The 21,476-nt window shown below is 41.2% G+C and overlaps 1 protein-coding gene across 2 annotated transcripts in view; it reads right to left on the reverse strand.

Moving 5' to 3' along the window:
* LOC121690122 (fibronectin-like) overlaps positions 1-21,476 on the reverse strand; it is a 60,619-nt gene that overhangs the window by 14,627 nt on the left and 24,516 nt on the right. Inside the window, exons 7-8 of one of the 2 annotated variants that reach the window (XM_042070503.1) lie at positions 17,394-17,672; positions 16,540-16,806 (exon numbers count right to left, since the gene is read on the reverse strand). In XM_042070503.1, coding sequence (XP_041926437.1) covers positions 16,540-16,806; positions 17,394-17,672 — 546 coding nt within the window. The remainder of the gene's footprint in view (positions 1-16,539; positions 16,807-17,393; positions 17,673-21,476) is intronic. The other variant, XM_042070504.1, reaches the window with a different exon arrangement.

A 21,476-nucleotide genomic window follows, 5' to 3' on the forward strand; every position in this document is an offset into this window, starting at 1 on the left:
GGTATACAAATGTTTGTCACATATAACAAACATCACCTCACCATCAGCTAGCTGCCTGTGCCCTGAACATATTCAATGTAAAAAAACACTTCAAAAACGGCAACAAAAACAACCTGATCCATAAAAACATAACAAACTGTTCCAGCCAATCACCGACGAGATGAGTGCTTAGGAGAGTTTCAATTGCACGGGAGAGAGAGGGAGGGAGTAGCAAGCTAGTGCTCCGTTTTGTTTGAACGTCAACAGAAGTAATGTTACCCAAAATCGCTAAGAGCACCTTTAAGTTTAACTTCACCCAGTGGCATAGCAGACGTTGGCATGATGCTGTTTACTGACTTTGGGCCAATGTCATTTTGGCCGGTGGGTTAACGTTGCGAGGTTGACATTTCAATAGCAAATCATTCAAGAATCCGCAAAACATCAGCCTACATATCAGACGTGTGGCAGATAGTTGGCACTTGCAGATTGTCTCTATCATTGAAACATATCAACGTTTTAAAGGGATACTCCACTATTTGGGGAATTACGGTCATTTTTCACCTCCGCTCGAGTTAAACAAATTATTTTTACCAGAGCCATATAAAGGTAGAGTTGCGACAATGGCTGTTCAAAATTCGTTAAGGTCATGTGGTTCATGTAAACTTCAAAAAGTTCCCGGAAGTGATTGACAATGGATTAGAGTGCATTAAATAGGCTACTGTTCAATGAGAGACAGAGCCACAATTTTGGGTAATTGACAGCCAATAAATGCATTGATATACAATATTTATAACACAGTGTAATTAAATGTAGTTCCTACCATTAGAACAATATTAAATTAAATTCCAGACCTTATAAATATCGGAAGTTGACCTTTTTTTCTCCCTTTTACGTTTGTGTCACTTAGCCTAAAATTGATTTCTGTACAAAACCAAGACGGGAGATTCTTTAGAAAACGCAATAGCACCCACCCCATAAGTGTAGCCTAGGCCTATCTAAATTATTGTTATAAAAAAATTGACCTCGTACAGTGACTCGAAGAGCTGTAAACAGTGTTTTTGAGACTGCGTGTAGCCTACAAAAGCGCATTGGAGCTCCAGTGACATTTTAATTTTGCAACGAGAAACTGTAACACAGCTAGTCTAAGTCTAACATTAACTTGTTTGAGTTTTCTCCCCAGCGTTTTCTCTGGTAGTTCGTCACTGATCTGAGCTAAGGAGCGAATTACCTTAAGTAGCTAGCGTCTCGGGAGAATTAAAAAAAAAGTTTAAAAGTTGTCTTTTTAACCAGTGTAATGGTGGGCATGTTAACAGTAGCCTAACCCCATGGTAATGCGAGTGATCATAATAACATATAAAACGTGATATAGTCCTAGATAAATAACCAGGCTATGAACTCATAAACATGAACAGCATTTTGTCATCATTTGTCATTTACCGTGCTGTGAATACAGCATTAAGATGCTAGGTTAAAGAGGCTGTCACCTCGGCACTGGTGTGTGCAAAAAGTGAACATCCGCCGTTTTTTTTTCTTCTAAAAATCTTTTAAAACGTTTTAAACACATCAAACCTGCCAAACACATCAAATCTTCACTTAGATTGATGCTCAGCAGTGTTTTTTAATTTTTTTCCATTTTCAGAAACAAAACAAAAATCTTCAAAAAAATCTTCCCCACTCGCCCATGTGCTGACCGCGCCCGTGGAGGCTGGAAGTGTGCTAATCTTCCCCGAAAGTGTCAAAAGGCCATCAGACCTGTCAGACATCATTAGGCTTGGTCCTCTGCAGTGTTCTTGTTCAGAAAAAAAATGTTTTTTTTTCTTTTTTTCTGAAAAATAAAAAAAATCTGTAGCATAGCGTGTTGGTCGCCGAGGCCGGGGAACAAAAATGTCCTCCCTTCAAAACCTGTTAGACTTGTTAAAACACATTAAAACAAACAAAAATACCATTCTGGCACAAAGTTGAACCTCCAGGCAATGCATCCAGCATGTTTTCCCCGTACTTTGGGACTCTTTTGTGACCTTTTAGAGTATCAGACACATGGTCAGTACTCTCATTCAATGGATTTGAATGGATTCATTGAATTTCCTCTGCAGTACCTGCTCTGGCCACAAGATGGACACGTGAGCTGTGCTGGCAGCCTGTTGTTCAAAAAGGCCAGAACAAAGGAGAGTAAAAGGGTGGTCTGTGGGGTATGGGTTGCAGGTTGTGGAAGTCCAGGGGCCTGTGAGTCAGTCTTTCTACCCAGGGTAGAGAGGGTGATTCCTGGGTAGGTAGGCAGTGTGAGGCTGTGGCCCTACTCTGGATGTCCAGAGGTTTATTTGTTTATTAAATATAGGAGGGACAGATAATCAGTGGGTCTAGTGCTGAGCTTAATTATACATCCAGTATGTTTTCCCCATACTTTGGGACTCTTTTTGGGCCTTTTGGAGTATCAGACACATGGTCAGAGTGGATGGAAGTTCCCATACATCCAGGCTACCCCAGACTGAGCGATTTGAGTACCCAACCACAGTGCACTGAGCTGGGGCACATTGTCAAGTCAAGTCAGATTTATTTGTATAGCGCATTTAACATGCACAGAGTGCAACCCAAAGCGCTCCACATATAAGACATTGTCATTGACACAGACTAACAAAGACAATAGATGCCGGACGGAGCGGCGTAGTCGCCAGCGTACCCGTGACACCAAGACATACAAGACATACAACAAACAAATTAATAAATAAAATAAATAAAAATTAAAAAATAAAATTAGTCCAATTTCCAACCGGCTGAAAATGTCCAAGGGCAAAGATGACCCGCGTGAAAACTGCGCACAGCTGTGTCTTCACGATGCAACACCAACAAAGTTCTTTATAACTGTAGTCTGAGCGAATTAGGGTTGAAGGTGGAAGTAAATACAGCAAAAGGATATTTGGTATCAATCAAACCGTAATTTCATGTAGATTAAGAATTTCAGGTGCCTACAGTGCAGATTTGTACCAGAAAAAAGATATACAGCTTTGAATGGACCATGGTATAATGATTATTGGGCCAAAATCATATATTATCACATAGATAGATAGATATTAGCTGATATCTCCCATACTGGTAAAATGATCTTTACCAAACTTGGTGTACTTACTCACCATTAGTTCTTGATGAAAGTAGTAGGTGTTTAATGTCTTGGGGTCAAAGGTCAAGGTCATGTGTGGTCATAGTTGACATGCAATGTTTGTTTTATACCTCTCAAGCAGATTGAAGGATCATCATTAAACCCAACACCGTTAATTAAGCCTAAATTAACTAATAAGGCATTAAAGATCATGGGATCACAGGTAGAGGTTAAAGGTCATGAGGCTATAGCTGGCTAATTGACATTTAAAAAGATTAAGACATTTATTAAAGCAAAACAAACTTTATTTTCTGTATAAAAACAGTTGTTTCAACCTCCACATCTTATTTTAGTATTGTAGTAGTAGCCTCTCTGAAACCAGGGGAAATCTAAATAATTTGCTGTTTTAAAAATGCAAACATCTGTGTGAATACCTGTTTTAAAATAACTGTTTCAGTTCAGAGTTTTAGATTAAATTCAAACCATTTCTGTCAAACATCTGATAAACATTGTCATCTACAGCTTTTTCCTTCAACTTAAATTATAACGCCAGACAATTGATGTAAATGTCTATGTTGATAGAATACTGTTAGAAATAAAAACTACCCTTGCATCGCATTGAATTAGTTATACTTTGTTCCCTGAAGTTGGTAGTAGGCATATAAGCAACGGCAGCAGCGGACTCATATTACCTAGGATTCTATTAGGTATTATGGTGGGTTTTCAGGATTTGAAGGGATGTAATCATGGGTTTCATAAAGTACTGGGGGTACCAGGATGAGAGGATCTCCTCCTTACATGGTTAAGGGAGAGGGGGTGTTATCAAGCTGGTGAGGACTGGACAGGACAGGGATGAGGAGGCCACTGTGCCTTACGAGTTAGGGCCTGTCTAGCTAGGAAGAGAATAAGATAAGGCCTTATTTCACTAAACTGGAAGGAAACAGAAAAACTTAGGGCTATAATATTTTACATATGTTACCTATGCATTACATAGGTTTGCATATAGTTTTATGCATGATGGGAAGATGGTTTCCACCAATGTAAGCGACCCTGCTTGGTACTGATTGGTGAAGGGTGTTGAGGGAGAGGGGGTGTTATCAAGCTAGTGAGGACTGGACAGGACAGGGATGAGGAGGCCACTGTGCCTTATGAGTTAGGGCCTGTCCAGCTAGGAAGAGAATAAGATAAGAAGGCCTTATTTCACCAAACTGGAAGGAACCAGAAAAACTTAGGGTTACACTATTTTACATATGTTACCTATGCATTACATAGGTTTGCATATAGTTTTATGCATGATGGGAAGATGGTTTCCACCAATGTAAGCGACCCTGCTTGGTACTGATAGGTGAAGGGTGTTAATGGAGATGGCGTGAGAGGGTGGCACTTCTCAAGGGCTGAGGAGTATAAAATATAGTGTACAGTATAGCCATCCGTAGGGGAGATCTTGTCGGGGGCCCCAGCTGATGACATCTCCTCCCTATTGCTTTGATGGTTGGTCTGGACTTTGGTTGGGCTGTACTAACATTGCAATACGGTGAATAAAGATCAACAGTCTTCGGAAAATCTTCTATCTACATTGTCTCCTTCGGACGCCTTGTTCCAGAGTGCTAAATTACTAAATAGTCAAGTGGTAATTGTTAATTGGACAATTGGATTTGAAAGTGGACATTTTCTAGCCTGGAAAATCCAGACCCTGGTAATCTAGAAAGATTAAGGGTCTGGCCACGAACAATGTAATGGCCCAACTCGAGGGGCGGCACCAAGCATGCATTTGAAAATCTCACTGCACACAATTGGATAACACTAGACCAATGTTTACTCCACTCACATCTATCTTATGGATGACACATGACTGCAAAGCCAACAGTAGTCATACCTCCATCATCAAGTTTGCAGATTACACAGTGATCTTTTGCCTGATTAGTAACAACAATGAACAGCTCTACTTGGATCAGGTTGATGAGGTGGCACAGTGGTGTCAATCTAACAGCTTGACACTGAATGTCGATAAAACCAAGGAAATGGTAGTGGATTACAGAAGGCAGCAGCAGAACTACAGTTACACCCCACTAATGATCAGCGGGCAACCTGTAGAGAGAGTCACAAGTTTTAAATACCTTGGTGTCCACATTACTGAAGACCTAACATGGACTGTTAACACTCAATATGTTCTGAAGAAGTCCAGACAACGACTCTACTTCCTTCGTCAGCTAAGGAAATTCAAAGTTTCTACATCCATCATGAAGGCCTTCTACACTTCACCGGTTGAGAATGTTCTAACTGGTAGCATTATCACCTGGTATGGGAACTCCACAGTTAGAGATTGTAGTACTCTGCAGAGAGTAGTGCGCTCAGCTGAACGTACTATAAGAACTCAACTCCCTCCTCTACAAGATATCTATTCCAGAAGAGTACTCCTAAGATCCCAAAAGATTCTGAAGGACTCTTCTCATCCTAACAATGGATTATTCCTACCGCTGAAATCAAGAAGACGCCTATGTAGTCACAAAGCCAGAACTGAGAGACTCAGGAGAAGTTTTTATCCCCAGGCCATCCGAACTCTGAACTCACACTATACTGACTTTGCACACATTCACTCCTCAGCACTCTCAAACATTTCCCAACTCTGAACTCACACTATACTGACTTTGCACTCATTCACTCCTCAGCACTCATGACCCCCCCCCCCCCACACACACACACACACACCTACAAGACTTTTAGCACTTTTACTTCCCTCACCCTATGCTACAGACCTTTTATTTATTTTCTTATTTCATCACACGTCAAAACACACACACACACACACACATATATCTGACTTTCTCCAACTTTTGCACATCTCCATAGAACTTTTTATTTATTATTTTTGATTTCTCCTCCATCTACCCATGTCCTTGATTGAAGCTTCTCCAACACACATCCCCAACATATTTACAGCACACTGTCCCCCTCCCCCCAATACACAGCACATTGTCTCCTGAGGAAGCTTCTCCAACACACATACATGTATTGCACACTGCCCTCTCCCCACATACACAGCATACTATCCCATCTCCCCTGTCATCCCCCCAACACACACACCAAGACCCCTGGCAGTTGGGTTAGCCCCTTGAGCCGTGGATCTGCCCAAGGTTTCTTCCTTGGTAAGGGAGTTTTTCCTTGCCCCTGTTGCTCTTGGGTGCTCCTTGTTGGTGCCCGCCCCCCCCCCCCCCCCATTCCAATCCTCCCCCACCTTTCTTATGCAGCCCTTGCCACTTAATCTACTAAACCCCTCTTCTACTGCACTTTTTACCCCCCCCCACTTTGCACAAATAGGCTGACACCAGACATAATTTCACTGCATTTCTTACTTCCAGTAACTATATGCATGTGACAATAAACTTCCTTGTATCCTTGTATCTTGTATCCTTGTATCCTTATTTGAACAGTGTATTGTGAAATGTGGGTTATTAAAAATGATAACACTTCGAAAGTAGGCCTATGTTTCTATATAAATGGACATGCAACATGCTCAAATTTATACAACAACCTATCTATAATGACAACTGTAGACTTATTAGAGGATACGAATTAAAAGGGAATGTGAAACCTATAGCCTACACATATAGATACAATAGATAGGCTGACTAATAAGCGCGGATATAAGCTATTTCCCTTAGTGTGATTGACTGCATAGGATACTTTGACTTTCCTCGAGTAAGCATTCGCATTATTGTTGTCACACTTGTGTGCAAATATAGGGATATGATCCAGAAATCGTAATGTTGTGGCGATGTGGCCTGGATCAACTTCATTTATTCCACCTCGAGTGCGCAATGCCTGGTAGCCTACTTGGACACGATTGATTTAATGTTTTTTTAATTAATGCAGTTGTGTTGTAATGGTTCAAATGCATCAAACCCAGTTATGCAAACCCTATCACCTACTTGCAGACTGACCAATAATTTTATGATTTCAATTATTAAACTTTGGAGCAGGTTCGAGTATGAATGGATCCACAAATGAGTTTTCATTGTTATTAATATTGCGGGATAGGCCATTTTGTCTTCGCGGAGGTCTGCGCTCTCGAGTGGCCTTCTAGTTAGCATATTAAAATGAGTGTGATTGAGGGAGGAGAGAGGGTGGAGTGTAATGCTTGTGCATGTACACTTAATTTCACGTTAATTGGGATGTACAAAGAAAAGCTGCGTGGAATGGATTTTTCAGGATTTTTTTGTGAATACGCTACTTTTCAGGTTTGCAGGTACGCAATGTTTTAGTATGAAATCCATGCAAGTCTCTGTACATGAGGCCCCTGGCCCTGTGTGAGAACAAAAGGCTGGCCCACAGGGTGTGGGCTGCTTTAGACACAGTCCTTCATGCAGATACCACCAAACAGGCCACCTCAACAGGCAACAACATAGGCAGCCTGGTTGAGCATAGCTGAACTATTGAGGACCTCAAGCTCTCTGTGGCAGCAGACCTGGCCCTGTGTGAGAACAAAAGGCTGGCCTGTGGGGGGTGGGCTGCTTTAGACACAGTCCTTCAGGCTAAGGGGCCGTTTACACGAAACCGCCGGGTGAATTTTCTCTTACCGCTTTCACACCTTTAACGACACCAGCAAGAAAAAACCTTGCGTGTACACACAGAGGTGTAACCGGCTAAATGTGCTGTAGTGCATATGCCAGACTAGTCGATGGCGCCGCTGTGCAGAAGCTTCACGATAATTTCGCGTGAATCGCGTAGAAGAAAACATTGTTGAAACAGTTTGTTAAGCCAGAAAATGGGCTCTGGTTAAGCAGTCGCATGAAATAAGGAGACTACAGACAATTCGGTTTTCAATTCAACTGTTAAACTAATAAAGTTCATTTTCAAGGTATGTGACTGCTATGTGAAATTTCAAATGCTTAGCCTACGCATTGCATTAGGTCTGAGCACCACTGGAGAAAACACTAACATGCAGTAAGCTAATGTTTAACTAAGTTAAGTTAACGTGTGCTTCTAACTTAGCCACTAAAGGCTGATAGGCTACATTGTGCACATAAATCATGACAGGGGAAAGAAAAACACAATATGATAAATAAATGGTTTGTTTTGACAAGCAGCATGTCAGGTCGTGTGCCGTGGCCGAGTTGAGAGGTGGGGCTGTCGTCATAAAGTTGCCGGCTTCGCACCTACAGGCGTCTACACGGCGAAAGTTAGCCGGCGGTTTCAAAAGTTCCCACTTCGGAAGCCGGTTTCAAAAGCGGTTTCAGTCTCCTAAACTGCCGGCGCAGTGTACACGCAAGGCGTAACCGTTAACAAAACCTCACCGGTTTCACAAAAACCGGCGTCGTGTAAACGGCACCTAAAGCAGCCCACCCCCCACAGGCCAGCCTTTTGTTGAGCAGGCAACAACATAGAACACAAACATTACATTATATTACATTATATTGCATCACATTTGGCTGATGTAGGTTGTAGGTTGCGTTGCAGACCTACTCTGTGAAGGCAAAAGGCAGCCTGGTTGAGCATAGATAAAAAGGAGAAAAATAGCTCCAGTAATTAAGTCCTGGTTTATTTATTTATTTCCTATATGTGTATATATTTATTCCTACATAAATCATCTGAGCACGCTTAGATTAGGCTTATGTCTGAAACAAAAACGCTGTGGCTAGAAGGATACATGGCTTTTAAGACCCCATATGGAAAATGCATATTATTTAATGAGGTTTTATCACTGAAAACGATTATTTCTGAAAACTTTGGCCAAAGTTGAGATGTGGGAAAACTCGTGGTTTTACTTTCATCAAGGGAAGACAGCACTGTTGCATTGCGACATTGCGTTCCCTCGTTCGTTTGAAATCTCTGATTGACCACCTGTTTGAGGGATTTGCGACAGCCTTTCCCAGCTGTTTAACATGTTTGTAGCATATCAGTGTTCAACAGAATTATTTTTAAAAATGGTGGGGATATAGGCTATCAGATTTTTCCTAATAGCCTACCCTACTACGTATATCTTAGATTTCGCTAATGAGTGTTGTAGGCTAGGAGTTATTGACGGCACTAACTTTTACAAAAGACCAGGAAACAATGTTAAAGCATTTGTGGAGAAGAAGGATGGTTAGTGTGTTTTCTTCCTACACCTCACGGTAAGCTATTTCGTTGTTCTGATTGGTTAGGTCTATCCAATTGAGTGCAAAGGCATTCCCCCCCTGTATCGGTTGAAACACGCCGCATAATTACGTCCCAATGGAGCAGTATCAGACTCATATTCTGAGTATTGAGTATGACTACGTCAGGCTAGCTAACAGCTGCAGCTCCCTCAAATCTTCTCATGCATATTAGGCTAGCTTTTGCCAATGAAATTAAATGAATGCAACATAAAAAAAAAAACAGTCCTGCTTCTAACTGAAGAAACGTTTACGTTACCAAAAATGTTAACAACAAACTCAGCTCCACTGTTGCAAACAAAGGCTATGCTTCGCCATATATAACGAACCAGCTAGCCTTGTGATAACAAATTCTTTACCTTTTGTTTACTCCACTGTTAATTAAATCCACAGAAGCATTGCGCATACATTAGGCTACAACTTAACATGATGGTAAAGCTAAATGCCCAAGAAACGTCACATCATAAAAGTTGTACAAACGCAAAAACGTAATGACAGCTTGTTCGTGGGGTTCACCCTTTATTACGACATCCCATTATTACAACAACCCTCTATTACGACATACCGTTATTACGACATGCCTCTATTTATACATTGCCCCTATTCCTATCAAATTCCAACATCCTAGATGCATGGATGAGCTGTAGTCATGTCATCTGCACCTGCAGCTACATCAACAATCCACCCGCCATCCACTCCAAACAATGTTTTTTCCCAATAATTGATATCGGCACACATTTCAGTCAAAACCTTAGGTGATTTTGAACTGGCCATGTGAATAAATGTTACACATTATGTAAAACACATGTAGCTCTCCTCATTTTATTCTCTAAGCTCTCAGGGGAAAACGGTCGGAAACTCCATGCATCAAACAAACTCTGTGCGTGCAAGCCACCTATATTAATTAATTAACGGCCGTCAATCAATGGCCAATTGTGCAAAGACGGGCGGAATTCTTACGCTCCAGTAGCCTAAACCACTTCAGTGAACGTTCAAATAACCCCCAGAGTTCAGTGTCCATCAGGGTGTTCAAACTGGATGTGCGATATATTCAAGTTGCTTATATTGCATTTTAGAGGACAATGATAAAGCGTGCAATGCATTTTGGCTTGCCAGCAGGTTGGATAAACTGAATTTACTACACTATAATGTAGGCTAGGCCTATATCTTTTATGTCATGCGTGCAGTTGTTGAATTGCACATAACATGTCTGCATATTTATTTAGTCTTCTTTCTCTCGACTGTAGGCTAGCGCATGCATTATCATGGCCCTATAATTGTGCAAAGACAGGCGGGATATCCGACGCTCCTTTTACAGTAACCCACTTCACAACACAACGAACGTTCAAATAACCCCCAGAGTTCAGTGTCCATCAGTCCCAACATTTAGAAACATAATCGAAAAGTCCAAGCGTGAATTGGGTGTGTTTTGATTTTGAGAGAGACTGGAGAAGGGCCGTATGTCTCACAGCAACTGCGATAACCTTGTTTCTTAAAGGCTATCCTTACCTCCAAATATCCACATCTAATGAGGGTCAGCGACTATCCAATACTATTTGCAATACCCTCGATATACATTGTTGAAAAGCTTAGGTTTATGGCCGTTCGTGTGAGTACAATAACTTAATTTTGTAAATTTTACCAAAACGACTGGTTTCGGCTTGCAGGGTCACATTTAATTTGTTTTTTATTCAAAACAATTCGTAGGTATCCATACTCAAGTCTAATTACCACCAGACACAAATAATCATTAGGCCTACCTACGGTAGGTTAAATCCTATCTCTCTCTGCAAAATCTCTTCCTCTGAGATGCACACGCTATAAGCTATAATTTAGGCTATCCGACATTTCAAATATGACTCTCTAATCAACTTTTTAAGCTCTTAAACACGAAAAATACACTGTTCAACAGAGCTGGTGTGTGTGAGGCGCACTCTTGGACTCCTTGAGACGCGACTAACCTTTCGGTTGAAGTTCTTGTGCGTAGCCTATTATAGAATCCAGGAGCTGTGATGAAATTATGTGTTGTTTAAAGTTGGGACGATTACTGTAGGCCTAGGCTATACTGCCCATATTGTAATAAAAAAAGGCCCACCCTAGGCCTACTCAAAAGTCCACTCCGTCGAAAAATCCTGGCTACGGCACTGTTAATAACTTAGTGTCGGAATGGCAGGACGTTTGAAAAAAAGGTCAAGTGTCGCTACTCCGACAAAATGTTGCAGTAGTGGGACGCTTGAAAATTCATCTTAGTGCCGCCACTTCGACAATTAGACGCCAATGTCTAAGTAGCGGCATGTCGGAATAGCTGTATGTAACCCTTGTTCGTGGTGTAGCCTAGTGCTGCCTAATTGAAATGGGATAGGCAAGGGTTATCTTAGGCTATTACGTGTGGCACATTTACTGGGCTTTTAGCGTCTTTTAATTTATTTGATGAGGAAGTCACCCCGCTCACAATCTGTTTGATCTACTGCCCTCTGGGAAGAGGTACAGAAGCCTGCGCTCCCGCACCACCAGACTCACCAACAGCTTCATACACCAAGCTGTAAGGATGCTGAACTCTCTCCCTCCTCTCCCCCCTCCACCCTCAGCTACATAACATCCTGGACATTGGACTCACAATGGCCGCCTGCACTACTCCACTTGCACACTTGCACACTTGTACACTTTACAACTTGGTGTTGTTGTCCTGAAAACACAACACTTCTGCTGCTCTTACATAACTTGCACCACTATGCCACTTTCTTTATTACTTAGGTCAAACAGAACTACCCAAGCCTTTTATTGGCCTGACTTTGCACTAGTATTTTATTGACTGTCTATGCACAATTTCAACCAAATTTTGCTGCTCTTATTTTTTCATTATTATATGTGCCCTCTTATTTACTTATTTACTTACTTTTTTGTTTACTTGAATGTTATGTTTGTCTGTGGACTTAAATTGGAAAAATATGTCTTGTCTTCACCGTGGGATAGTGAGAAACGTAATTTCGATCTCTTTGTATGTCTGGAACATGTGAAGAAATTGACAATAAAGCTGACTTTGACTTTGACTTTGAACTGATAAAAACTGAGCAGCAGAAAAAGCGGTCATAGTCGATACATAAATCGTTTATTATTTTAATTAGGCTATTGATACTATTACTTTACTCTATTACTGTTATTATTATTATTATTCGGATGAGGCAATAATGTAAAACTGAGTCTGAAATGTTGGCTACAAACAGTCTATACTGCTGTAACTGCACTGCTGCTATTATTAATTGTTAACTTCCGGGAACTATGAGGCTTCCATAAGCTGCCATTGTTGGAAAAAAATGGAACATTAGCGTCATTGGAGTTGTCGCAACTCTACCTTTATATGGTTCTGATTTTTACCTCTCTCCAGTTCATCCAGCCGTTCTCTGAGTCTGGCAATACTACTTTTAGCTCCAGCCTAGCATAGATCATTGAATCAGATTAGACGATTAGCATATCAATAGCATTGTCACAAGATGTAAGCAGACTTTAGCAACCAGTCCTAAACAACTCCTCTGCAGGATAAATACTGTATCCTTAGGATTTTTATTCAGTCATTCGAACATTATTGTGTTGTTTTTGTCAGGCTATGTTTTTCGATTGTAACACCTTGTCAGTCAGTAGTGAGAGTAAATAACCGTATGAATGGTTTTGCCATTGGCTATGAGACCAGGATGAAGTGCAGATGCAGATGTATGTAGGTTATACTTATAATACTCTGCTAGTCACAAATATGTTTTAGTAAAGCAAGGTTTAGGGTCCCTAACACGAAAACGTTGCCTGGTGTCCCTAATAACAGAAGCGTTATGTCATAAACGTTCATGACTTGTTTATGACACGTTCATAAACACTGTCAAGTAAAGTGTAACCAGATTTTTAGTGGGTGTAATATAATCATGAATCATGATTTGAATCATGCTCATGGTGAAAAATTACTAAATTGGGTGTAAGATAAGAACAAGCCTTGTGTTGCGCTTGGCGCCTGTGTACGATAGTGCCCTTAAGCCTAAAGTATGGTCCCGCGTCTGCGTCCCGCGCACGCGGCACTGGTGAGCGCGTGACGAGAATTGCGTCATTTTTACAGCATGTGTCGCGTCTTTGAGTCGACCGAAATTTAAGACCGCGCGTCAAAGTGACGCGTAGACTGCGCATGTGTGAAACGGAACTGCTGTAAACACTCCCCTCCAGTAGGTGGACCACATAGAAGAACAACACTTAAACGTAGAAACAAACCTAGACAGAAGAAGACTTGTTTGGTTACCATAACGACGATGGAACAGAGCGCCTGTCCTCAGCTTGCCTGGCTTTGAGTTACGTGAGACACCACGACATGGAGTCAACTTCGACCGATGTAAAGCCACAATCCACAGATACATTCTTTAACATTATATTTAACGGTCACTTTACCATCTATGGTGTAGAACCCAAAGTATTTCAAGACACCACATTTTAGATGAGTTGGGGACGTAATTATCTGTCTGCTGGCCGTTCTGTGCGTTACCTTTGATTGTCGAAACAGGGTGGCTGCATGGGCTCATTGTGGCTACTGGCTATTATATTGGCTTGATTTGGTCATGAGCCCTGGATCATATAGCACTGAATGAGATGGTAAACAATAAAATAAAACTAATCATAGACAGTGACAGCCTTTACTCCATGCATGGAGAGCTGACATGACTTCGGATTAAATGCATCTTTTAAAAATGAGCGTATGCTGAAATCAAATCGCAAAACCCAGAGCCAATTAAAGGTATCTATCTACAACGCTCAGGCGAAACCCATGTAACACTTGCTGATCGAGATGCATTCTCGCCTGTTCCTTATATAATGCGTTATCAATAGTGATTATAATAATAAAGGGAATGTAGCCTACCTCTCCCTGGTGCAATCATTATCACCTAGCCTACTCCTGAACAATGCTGAACTCAAATCTCGAAACTCGCCTGTCAACACCGGGAAATGCGCTACACAGCACTAAAAACCGAATAGTTTATTTATAGTTCGACTACGGATATTTCACGTCATGTTCGAATAAAAGTGACAGCCCTACTCCCTGCATAGAGAGCTGACATGACTTCGGATTAAATGCATCTTTTAAAAATGAGCGTATGCTGAAATCAAATCGCAAAACCCAGAGCCAATTAAAGGTATCTATCTACAACGCTCAGGCGAAACCCATGTAACACTTGCTGATCGAGATGCATTCTCGCCTGTTCCTTATATAATGCATTATCAATAGTGATTATAATAATAAAGGGAATGTAGCCTACCTCTCCCAGGTGCAATCATTATCTCCTAGCCTACTCCTGAACAATGCTGAACTCAATCTCGAAACTCGCCTGTCAACACCGGATAATGTTATCATAATAATAATTGAAGGAATAACCTAGGCTACCGCTCGCTCTAAATACACCCATTATCACAGTGAGACATACATTATGAACACAAATAGTTACTTCAAAACTTTTATTGACACGTCATATTTACAGGTTTTTGGTTCATACTTTTTGGTATGAGGCAGGTGTGAAGACTCAATACAAATTTAATTGAGGACATCTGTACGCACAACTCTTTCTTACCATGACACTGCTGCATGTGTTCAGAAAAATGTCTTTACTTTGTATCGCACCAATATTGCTGCCCTCGCAGCACCGAGTCACTAAGCTACAGGCTAAGTAGCCTAATAAGCAAGTAGGCTAAGCTAGTCTCTCAGCTATACCAACAGGTGTGCTGTGTGTGTTCTGGTGGATGATAAATGGAGCGATGCGATGGGCCAGCTTATCAAACTTCCCAGCAGACAGGCGAACGTACTCGTGGTGCTTTTTCCTTCATCAGCTCTTCCTTCGTTTAGTGCTCGCACATCCCAAGTTCTTCTTTTCTTCAGGCGTTTCAGGCTTTTTTTGCTGGTTGTGTCCTACTTTCAGGCTCGACGTACCGCCCCCAGTTGGTGGGGCAGAGTATCACAGTTAATCCGTAGTGCGCAGGCGCTAACCGTAACAATTTAACGCGCATTCAGGACAGCAGAAATTGGAGTATGCTTCACGTCCACGGCAAAAATGACGCACGTCTTGGACACGCGCAAATGTGACGCAGGACCATGCCAGAGCCTTTAGTGGTTAAAGTTTCAAATATCATAGAATTCCCAGGTTTGAATTGAATATTTGCTCATACAAGATTCCCAGGAGTTTGCTATTTGCTTTATACGGTGTTCCAAATTATTATGCAAATTGGATTTATTTTTTTGTTTTTCAATTAAACTCATATGATATAGTGTCTCAGGGCTCTTTGGATCATTGAAATCAATCTCAGACACCTGTGCCAGGTGAGCCCAATCAAAGGAAATCTACTTAAGAAGGATGTTCCACATTATTAAGCATGCCACAAGTTTCAAGCAATATGGGAAAGAAAAAGGATCTCTCTGCTGCTGAAAATCGTGAAATTGTGCACTACCTTGGACAAGGTATGAAAACATTGGATATTTCCCGAAAACGTATGCGTGATCATCGTACTGTGAAGAAATTTGTCGCTGATTCTGAGCACAGGTGGGTTCGTGCAGACAAAGGCATAATAAGGAAGGTTTCTGCCAGACAAATTCATAGAATTAAGAGAGCAGCTGCTAAAATGCCATTGCAAAGCAGCAAACAGGTATTCGAAGCCGCTGCTGCCTCTGGAGTCCCGCAAACCTCAAGGTGTAGGATCCTCAAGAAGTTTGCAAGTGTGCATAAACCTACTATTCAGCCACCCTTAAACAATGCTCACAAGCAGAAATGGTTGCAGTGGGCTCAGGTATACATGAAGACTAATTTTCAAAGAGATTTGTTTACGGATGAGTGCGGTGCAACCCTGGATGGTCCAGATGGATGGAGTAATGGATGGTTGGTAAATGGCCACCATGTCCCAACAAGGCTGAGACGTCAGCAAGGAGGTGTTTGTTTTCGTCATGTTTTGGGCCGGAATCATGGAGAGAGAGCTGGTAGGCCCCTTTAGGGAAAATGACCTTGGCAAAGTATGTAGAGTTTCTGACTGACCACTTTCTTTCGTGGTACAAAAAGATGAACCATGCCTTCAGATGAACCATGCCAACAGTTGATGACTTGAAAATTATACTGACTGTCATTTGCATCAACTATTTAGGAAAATCTGAGAAAAATGTAATTTGCATAATAATTTGGAATGCAGTGTATTGGTCAGGAAAGCACTTCACCAAAGATGCAAACATTAGTCAGTTAGACAGCAAGTGCACGCTGAAACAACTACTTTTCAGCTAGTATGTTGGCTGAGAAGCTCCTTACTTGTTTTTATGACAACAGTTCTCACCTGTGTGGACTTGTTGTTTAACAGGAGCACTCATTTCCCCGTTCGTGACCTTGGTGCAGACGCTGATATCATACTTGGTGTCTGGTTGCAGACCTGTGATGACAGCACTGCATGAATCTGCAGAAATGGGATTTGATTCTGGTCCTCCACTGCGGTAAGAGATCTGGTAGGAGAGTGGAGTCTCTATCCCATGTGGTGGGTTCCATCTGAGATGAACAGACCTTGCAGTCTCTGAAACCACAATGAGCTGCTCTGGGACTGGCACAGCTAAAATAAAAAAATATATTATTTCAAAGATATTTAAAAAAAACATTTTAACATACAATTCCCATGTCACAAGTTCATCCTGTCTGAGCAGAGCTGGAGCCTACTTATGGGAGGAACCGTAGTGCAGTGGTAGCATGCATTTGGGCTAAAGTTAAAGGCCAACCTCAGGTCATTTCCCAATTTCCAATCTCTCTCTCCCACTCATTTCCTCCCCACTCTCCTATCCAATCAAAAAGGCTAGAAAAGCTGATTAATATATAACTTTTTAAAAGCCTGTTTGTGGTGAAACACAACAAGATTAGCAAATTACATTCATCAAGAGTCCTTCATAAATTGTCTGTAAATACAGTCATTAAACCTTAGTGACTAGTTTCAGATATGGTTGGATTACCAGTTTTAAACTGAATATTTGTACAATTATGATTCCCAGGAGTTTGTTATTTTCTTTATTGAACAGGAAACCAAAGAAGCAAACACTAGTTAGTTTGGCAGCAAGTGCATGCTGAAACCACTAGTTTTCAGTTAGTGTGCTAGCTGAGAAGCTCTTTACTTTTTATATAACGTTTTTTTATAACAACAATTCTCACCTGTAAAAACTCCCATGCCAAAAGGTTCACTCATTTCCCCATTCTTCAGCTTAGTGCGGACGTTGACTAAATAGTCAGTGCATGGCTTCAGGTTTTTAATTACAACGCTGCATGAATCTGCAGGAATGGGCTCTGATTCTGGTCCTCCAGTGTGGTAAGAGATCTGGTAGGAGTATGGAGTCTCTTCCATCCCAAGTGGTGGGTCCCATATGAGATGAACAGATGATGAAGTCTTTGAAATCATTCTGAGTTTCTCTGGTGCTGGCACTGTAAGAGAAACTGAAAAATATTACTAGGTAATTTTTGATTATTGGGGGCCAAGCAGCGAAGGCACCCATTGTGTTACTATGTTTTCTTCCCTATTATTATTATTCCGCCACTGAAGTCAATGGCAGCCCATAGAACCGTCTGGTAAAAAGTTGTGAAATTTGGTACACTGATTGGGGACAGTCCCATGATTCATCTCACCAACTTTCATGTCGGCACCTCAAGCGCTCTAGCGCCACCAACAGGCCAAAGTTGGATGTGCGTTCACGCACATACTGTAACTGTTGATCGATTGTCAAAAATGAGGTATCGTTGGAATCCTTGGACCAAGCCGAGTTCAACCCACCTTATGCCCTCAATTTCCGCCATGATTAATATTCCACCATATTGGATTTTATCAAAAGTGAAACTAAATCTAAAACCGTTCGCCGTAACAGCCAATCGAAATTGGCGGTGAAGGCGGCAAACATTAAAGTGAGCTCATATCTCAGCAACCCTTACATGTATCAACACCAAACTAAGCCCATGGACTCATGACCCCATGGGGAGGACACTCAAGAAATTTAGTAACACTGCGAGATATTGACATTTGCAAAGGTCTGTGCTCTCCAAGTAGCATACCCTTTAGTTGATGTCATAAACAGGCCAGTGAGGCTATGGTAAGTTATGTTTAACCACTTGCATTAGCCTACATGGACAATGTAACTTCCTTTGTTGGTTTATGAACAACCGAACTAGCTTGCAAATACATATGTGTTTCTTCAACTGCAGGCAATTTTGGCCTTGTGAACTTGAGGGGAAAAAAAGTGTTCAAATCAAAATTGTCACAGGCTAACAGGTTAATATAACTAGTCTAGTTTGATGATCCATCAGAGAAAGCACTAACATTACAAGACATATTGGTGTTTTTTGACATATTTTTTTTAGATTCAACTTCCGAGGAAATGCAAGAGTGGGTTTGATCAGGTGCTGTTTGCCAAAAGGATTGCAACAGTACCTCATTTTTGAAAATTTGGCACACGGATCAAAAGTTATCTGCATTAACGCAACATCCAATAAGCCAAAATGCATACATAACACGGTTGCTATGCTGGTTGCTATGGTATTAGGGTCACATTATAGTGGTGGTTGTAAGGTTGTTGCTAGGTTCATTTGCATGGTTGCTAGGGTAATTAGGATGGTTGCTAGGGTGTTGCTAGGGTACATATGGTGGTTGCTATGCAAAATAACGCAGTTGCTATGGTGGTTGCTAGGGTAATTATGTTGGTTGCTATGGTGGTTGCTAGGTTGACATTCTAGAGGTGTTTGCTAGGGCAATTAAAGGATAAGTTTTGAAAACGTTAAGGGTTGTTTTAAGGACATGTTTATGCATGCCTGTAGATAGCCACCCTGAGCAGTCAAAGGCGATTCAAAACGAGTCAGAAAGGTTGAGACAGGACCAATCGTCAAAATTTCGGTGTCCACCACTCTAGTTCATCCAAAACAAACCAGAAAAGGGACTCAAAGTGCTAAATACCGGAATTTTCCTTTAACGGTTGTTTTAAGGACATGTTTGTGCATGCCTGTAGCCAGCCACTCTGACAGAAAGGTAGAGTTGTTGGAAAGGAGGACAACTAACATACTATAGGAGAGCAGTTAGTGCTGAGATGGAGGGCAAAGATGGAGATAATTTTCAGGAAAACAGGTCTTATTTCAATCAACGCATCAGCAAATATAGAGGCATAGGCACACATCATACTACACAGCGTGTAGAAGGCCTAATGTAATAGCAACAGTAATATCTACATAATGCTGTGCATGAATAAATAACCATACATTATTACACGGCTCTTAAGAGTGCTGCAGAATGCTCCATTCACTTGAATGAGACTTCTCAACGTTCGATGGTCTGCTAATTCTCAATAACAGACCGTTGCTAAGTATAACAGACCGCTGTCAAGGAAAATGGGCTTTGTGCTTCTAATTTACGTCTTTCATATTACTGCACAAGGACTGGAACTTCATTCAAAAGTGAAAGTAGACGGTTGATCAGCTTTGTTCTAAAGAATGTTTGATTCAAGTTCAGCGTGTGCTGTTGTCGAACTATTTATTTCTCACCAAAAGCCAAGATGAAACGGTAACAAATAGGCTATAGCCTAGGCTATGTAGGCTAAAGAGTCACATCGTGGGGAGTTTATTATTTAGTTTTGGCAAGTAGCCGTGTAATAAAAGGGATAATGTATTATATAGAACGTCGGTCATTATTGGGAAAATAAGTCCCTTCAGGGCAGAACAAGACCCCTCCGCTGCGCGTCAGGGTCCGGTTTGCCCTGTCGGGACTTATTTTCCCAATAATGACCGGCTTACATATTTTTCCTTTTTTCCGTAGCCTACTATCAGTAATAGCCCCCCATTTTCTACCAACACTTTATCCAGATACAGGGCTGGACTGGGACAAAAAATCAGCCCAGTCATTTTTGGACCGAACGGCCCACTATAATCGGTCAGACAGACTCCTGGCAGTATCTTAAATATGAATATTGAACTACTGTAAGTGCTATGGAGCAGTGCAAGTGAACAAGACTGGAATCACTCGCTCTCTCTAACTCCTTGGTGGCTGGAGTACACATCTCCATATTTAAAGTATGGACCCTTTCAAGAGAGTTCCATTATCAGCATCATAGTTGGCCCCACAAGGCTTCCTTTTTAACATTCCATATGTTATCTTAATGCAGAGGAAGTAGATTGGGGCCCAAATAGAACGTTCAAGCATTGTTTTTGTTTACCTTGTTGAAAGGGTCCATAAATACATGCTCCTAATAGTAAAGTTCCATGAGCTCATTGAGTCTCTCAGTGATCATGTTAATCTTTCAGTTGCCTTTTGCATGATGATGACTTGAAATATTGTATTTTCACCCATGTTTACCAGGGGAACCCTTAGTCAAATAATGCTCATATTATGTTATATCCCTTTAACTGCCTGCCCAACCGTTTGGTAGAGCACACTTTAAGACACCATATCTTACCAAAAAATCCAACTATTTTGAATTTAAACATATGGAGCCATATCTACCACTTGAGTACTAGATGATAATAACAAAATATTTGCTCAGTACCTCTGTAATGTCGGAAGGCCACACCTTCTTATCATACGCAATTTAAGAAATTAATTTTCGCGATTTCGGCCATATTTTGTGGAGTCACATTTACCAAGTTTTTTAAAAAAGTAAGACTTTTTTTCTTCATTATTATGTTAAAATAAAGTGGAATAACATGTATAAACTTACATTAAATATATATACATATTTTCATGGTCAAATAATTTTTTGAAAACATGCTCAACCAAACGGTTGAGGTGCCAGTTTATGGTAAAAGTCAGGTCTGTATCGATAATACTAGAAAACATGACAAAGTTTATGAATTAATCATATTAACCATTATATACCGTATTTTCCGGACTATAAGTCGCTCCTGAGTATAAGTCGCATCAGTCAAAAAATGCGTCATGAGCAGGAAAAAACAGATATAAGTCGCACCGGACTATAAGTCGCATTTATTTAGAAATGTATTTCACAAAATCCAAAACCAAAAACAGAGACTATGTAACTGGAGACATCTCCTGGACCACCAACACTGCATCACTGGCGGAGAGAGCTCAGCGCCGCCTGTACTTCCTGCGGAAACTCAGGCGAGCAAGTGCTCCACCAGCCATCATGACCACATTCTACCGAGGCACCATTGAGAGCATCCTCTCCAGCTGTATCGCTGTGTGGGGCGGAAGCTGCACTGAATACAACAGGAAAGCCCTGCAGCGCATAGTGAACACAGCTGGAAGGA

Source organism: Alosa sapidissima, chromosome 18 (assembly GCF_018492685.1).
Source record: "Alosa sapidissima isolate fAloSap1 chromosome 18, fAloSap1.pri, whole genome shotgun sequence".
Lineage (NCBI taxonomy): Eukaryota > Metazoa > Chordata > Actinopteri > Clupeiformes > Clupeidae > Alosa > Alosa sapidissima.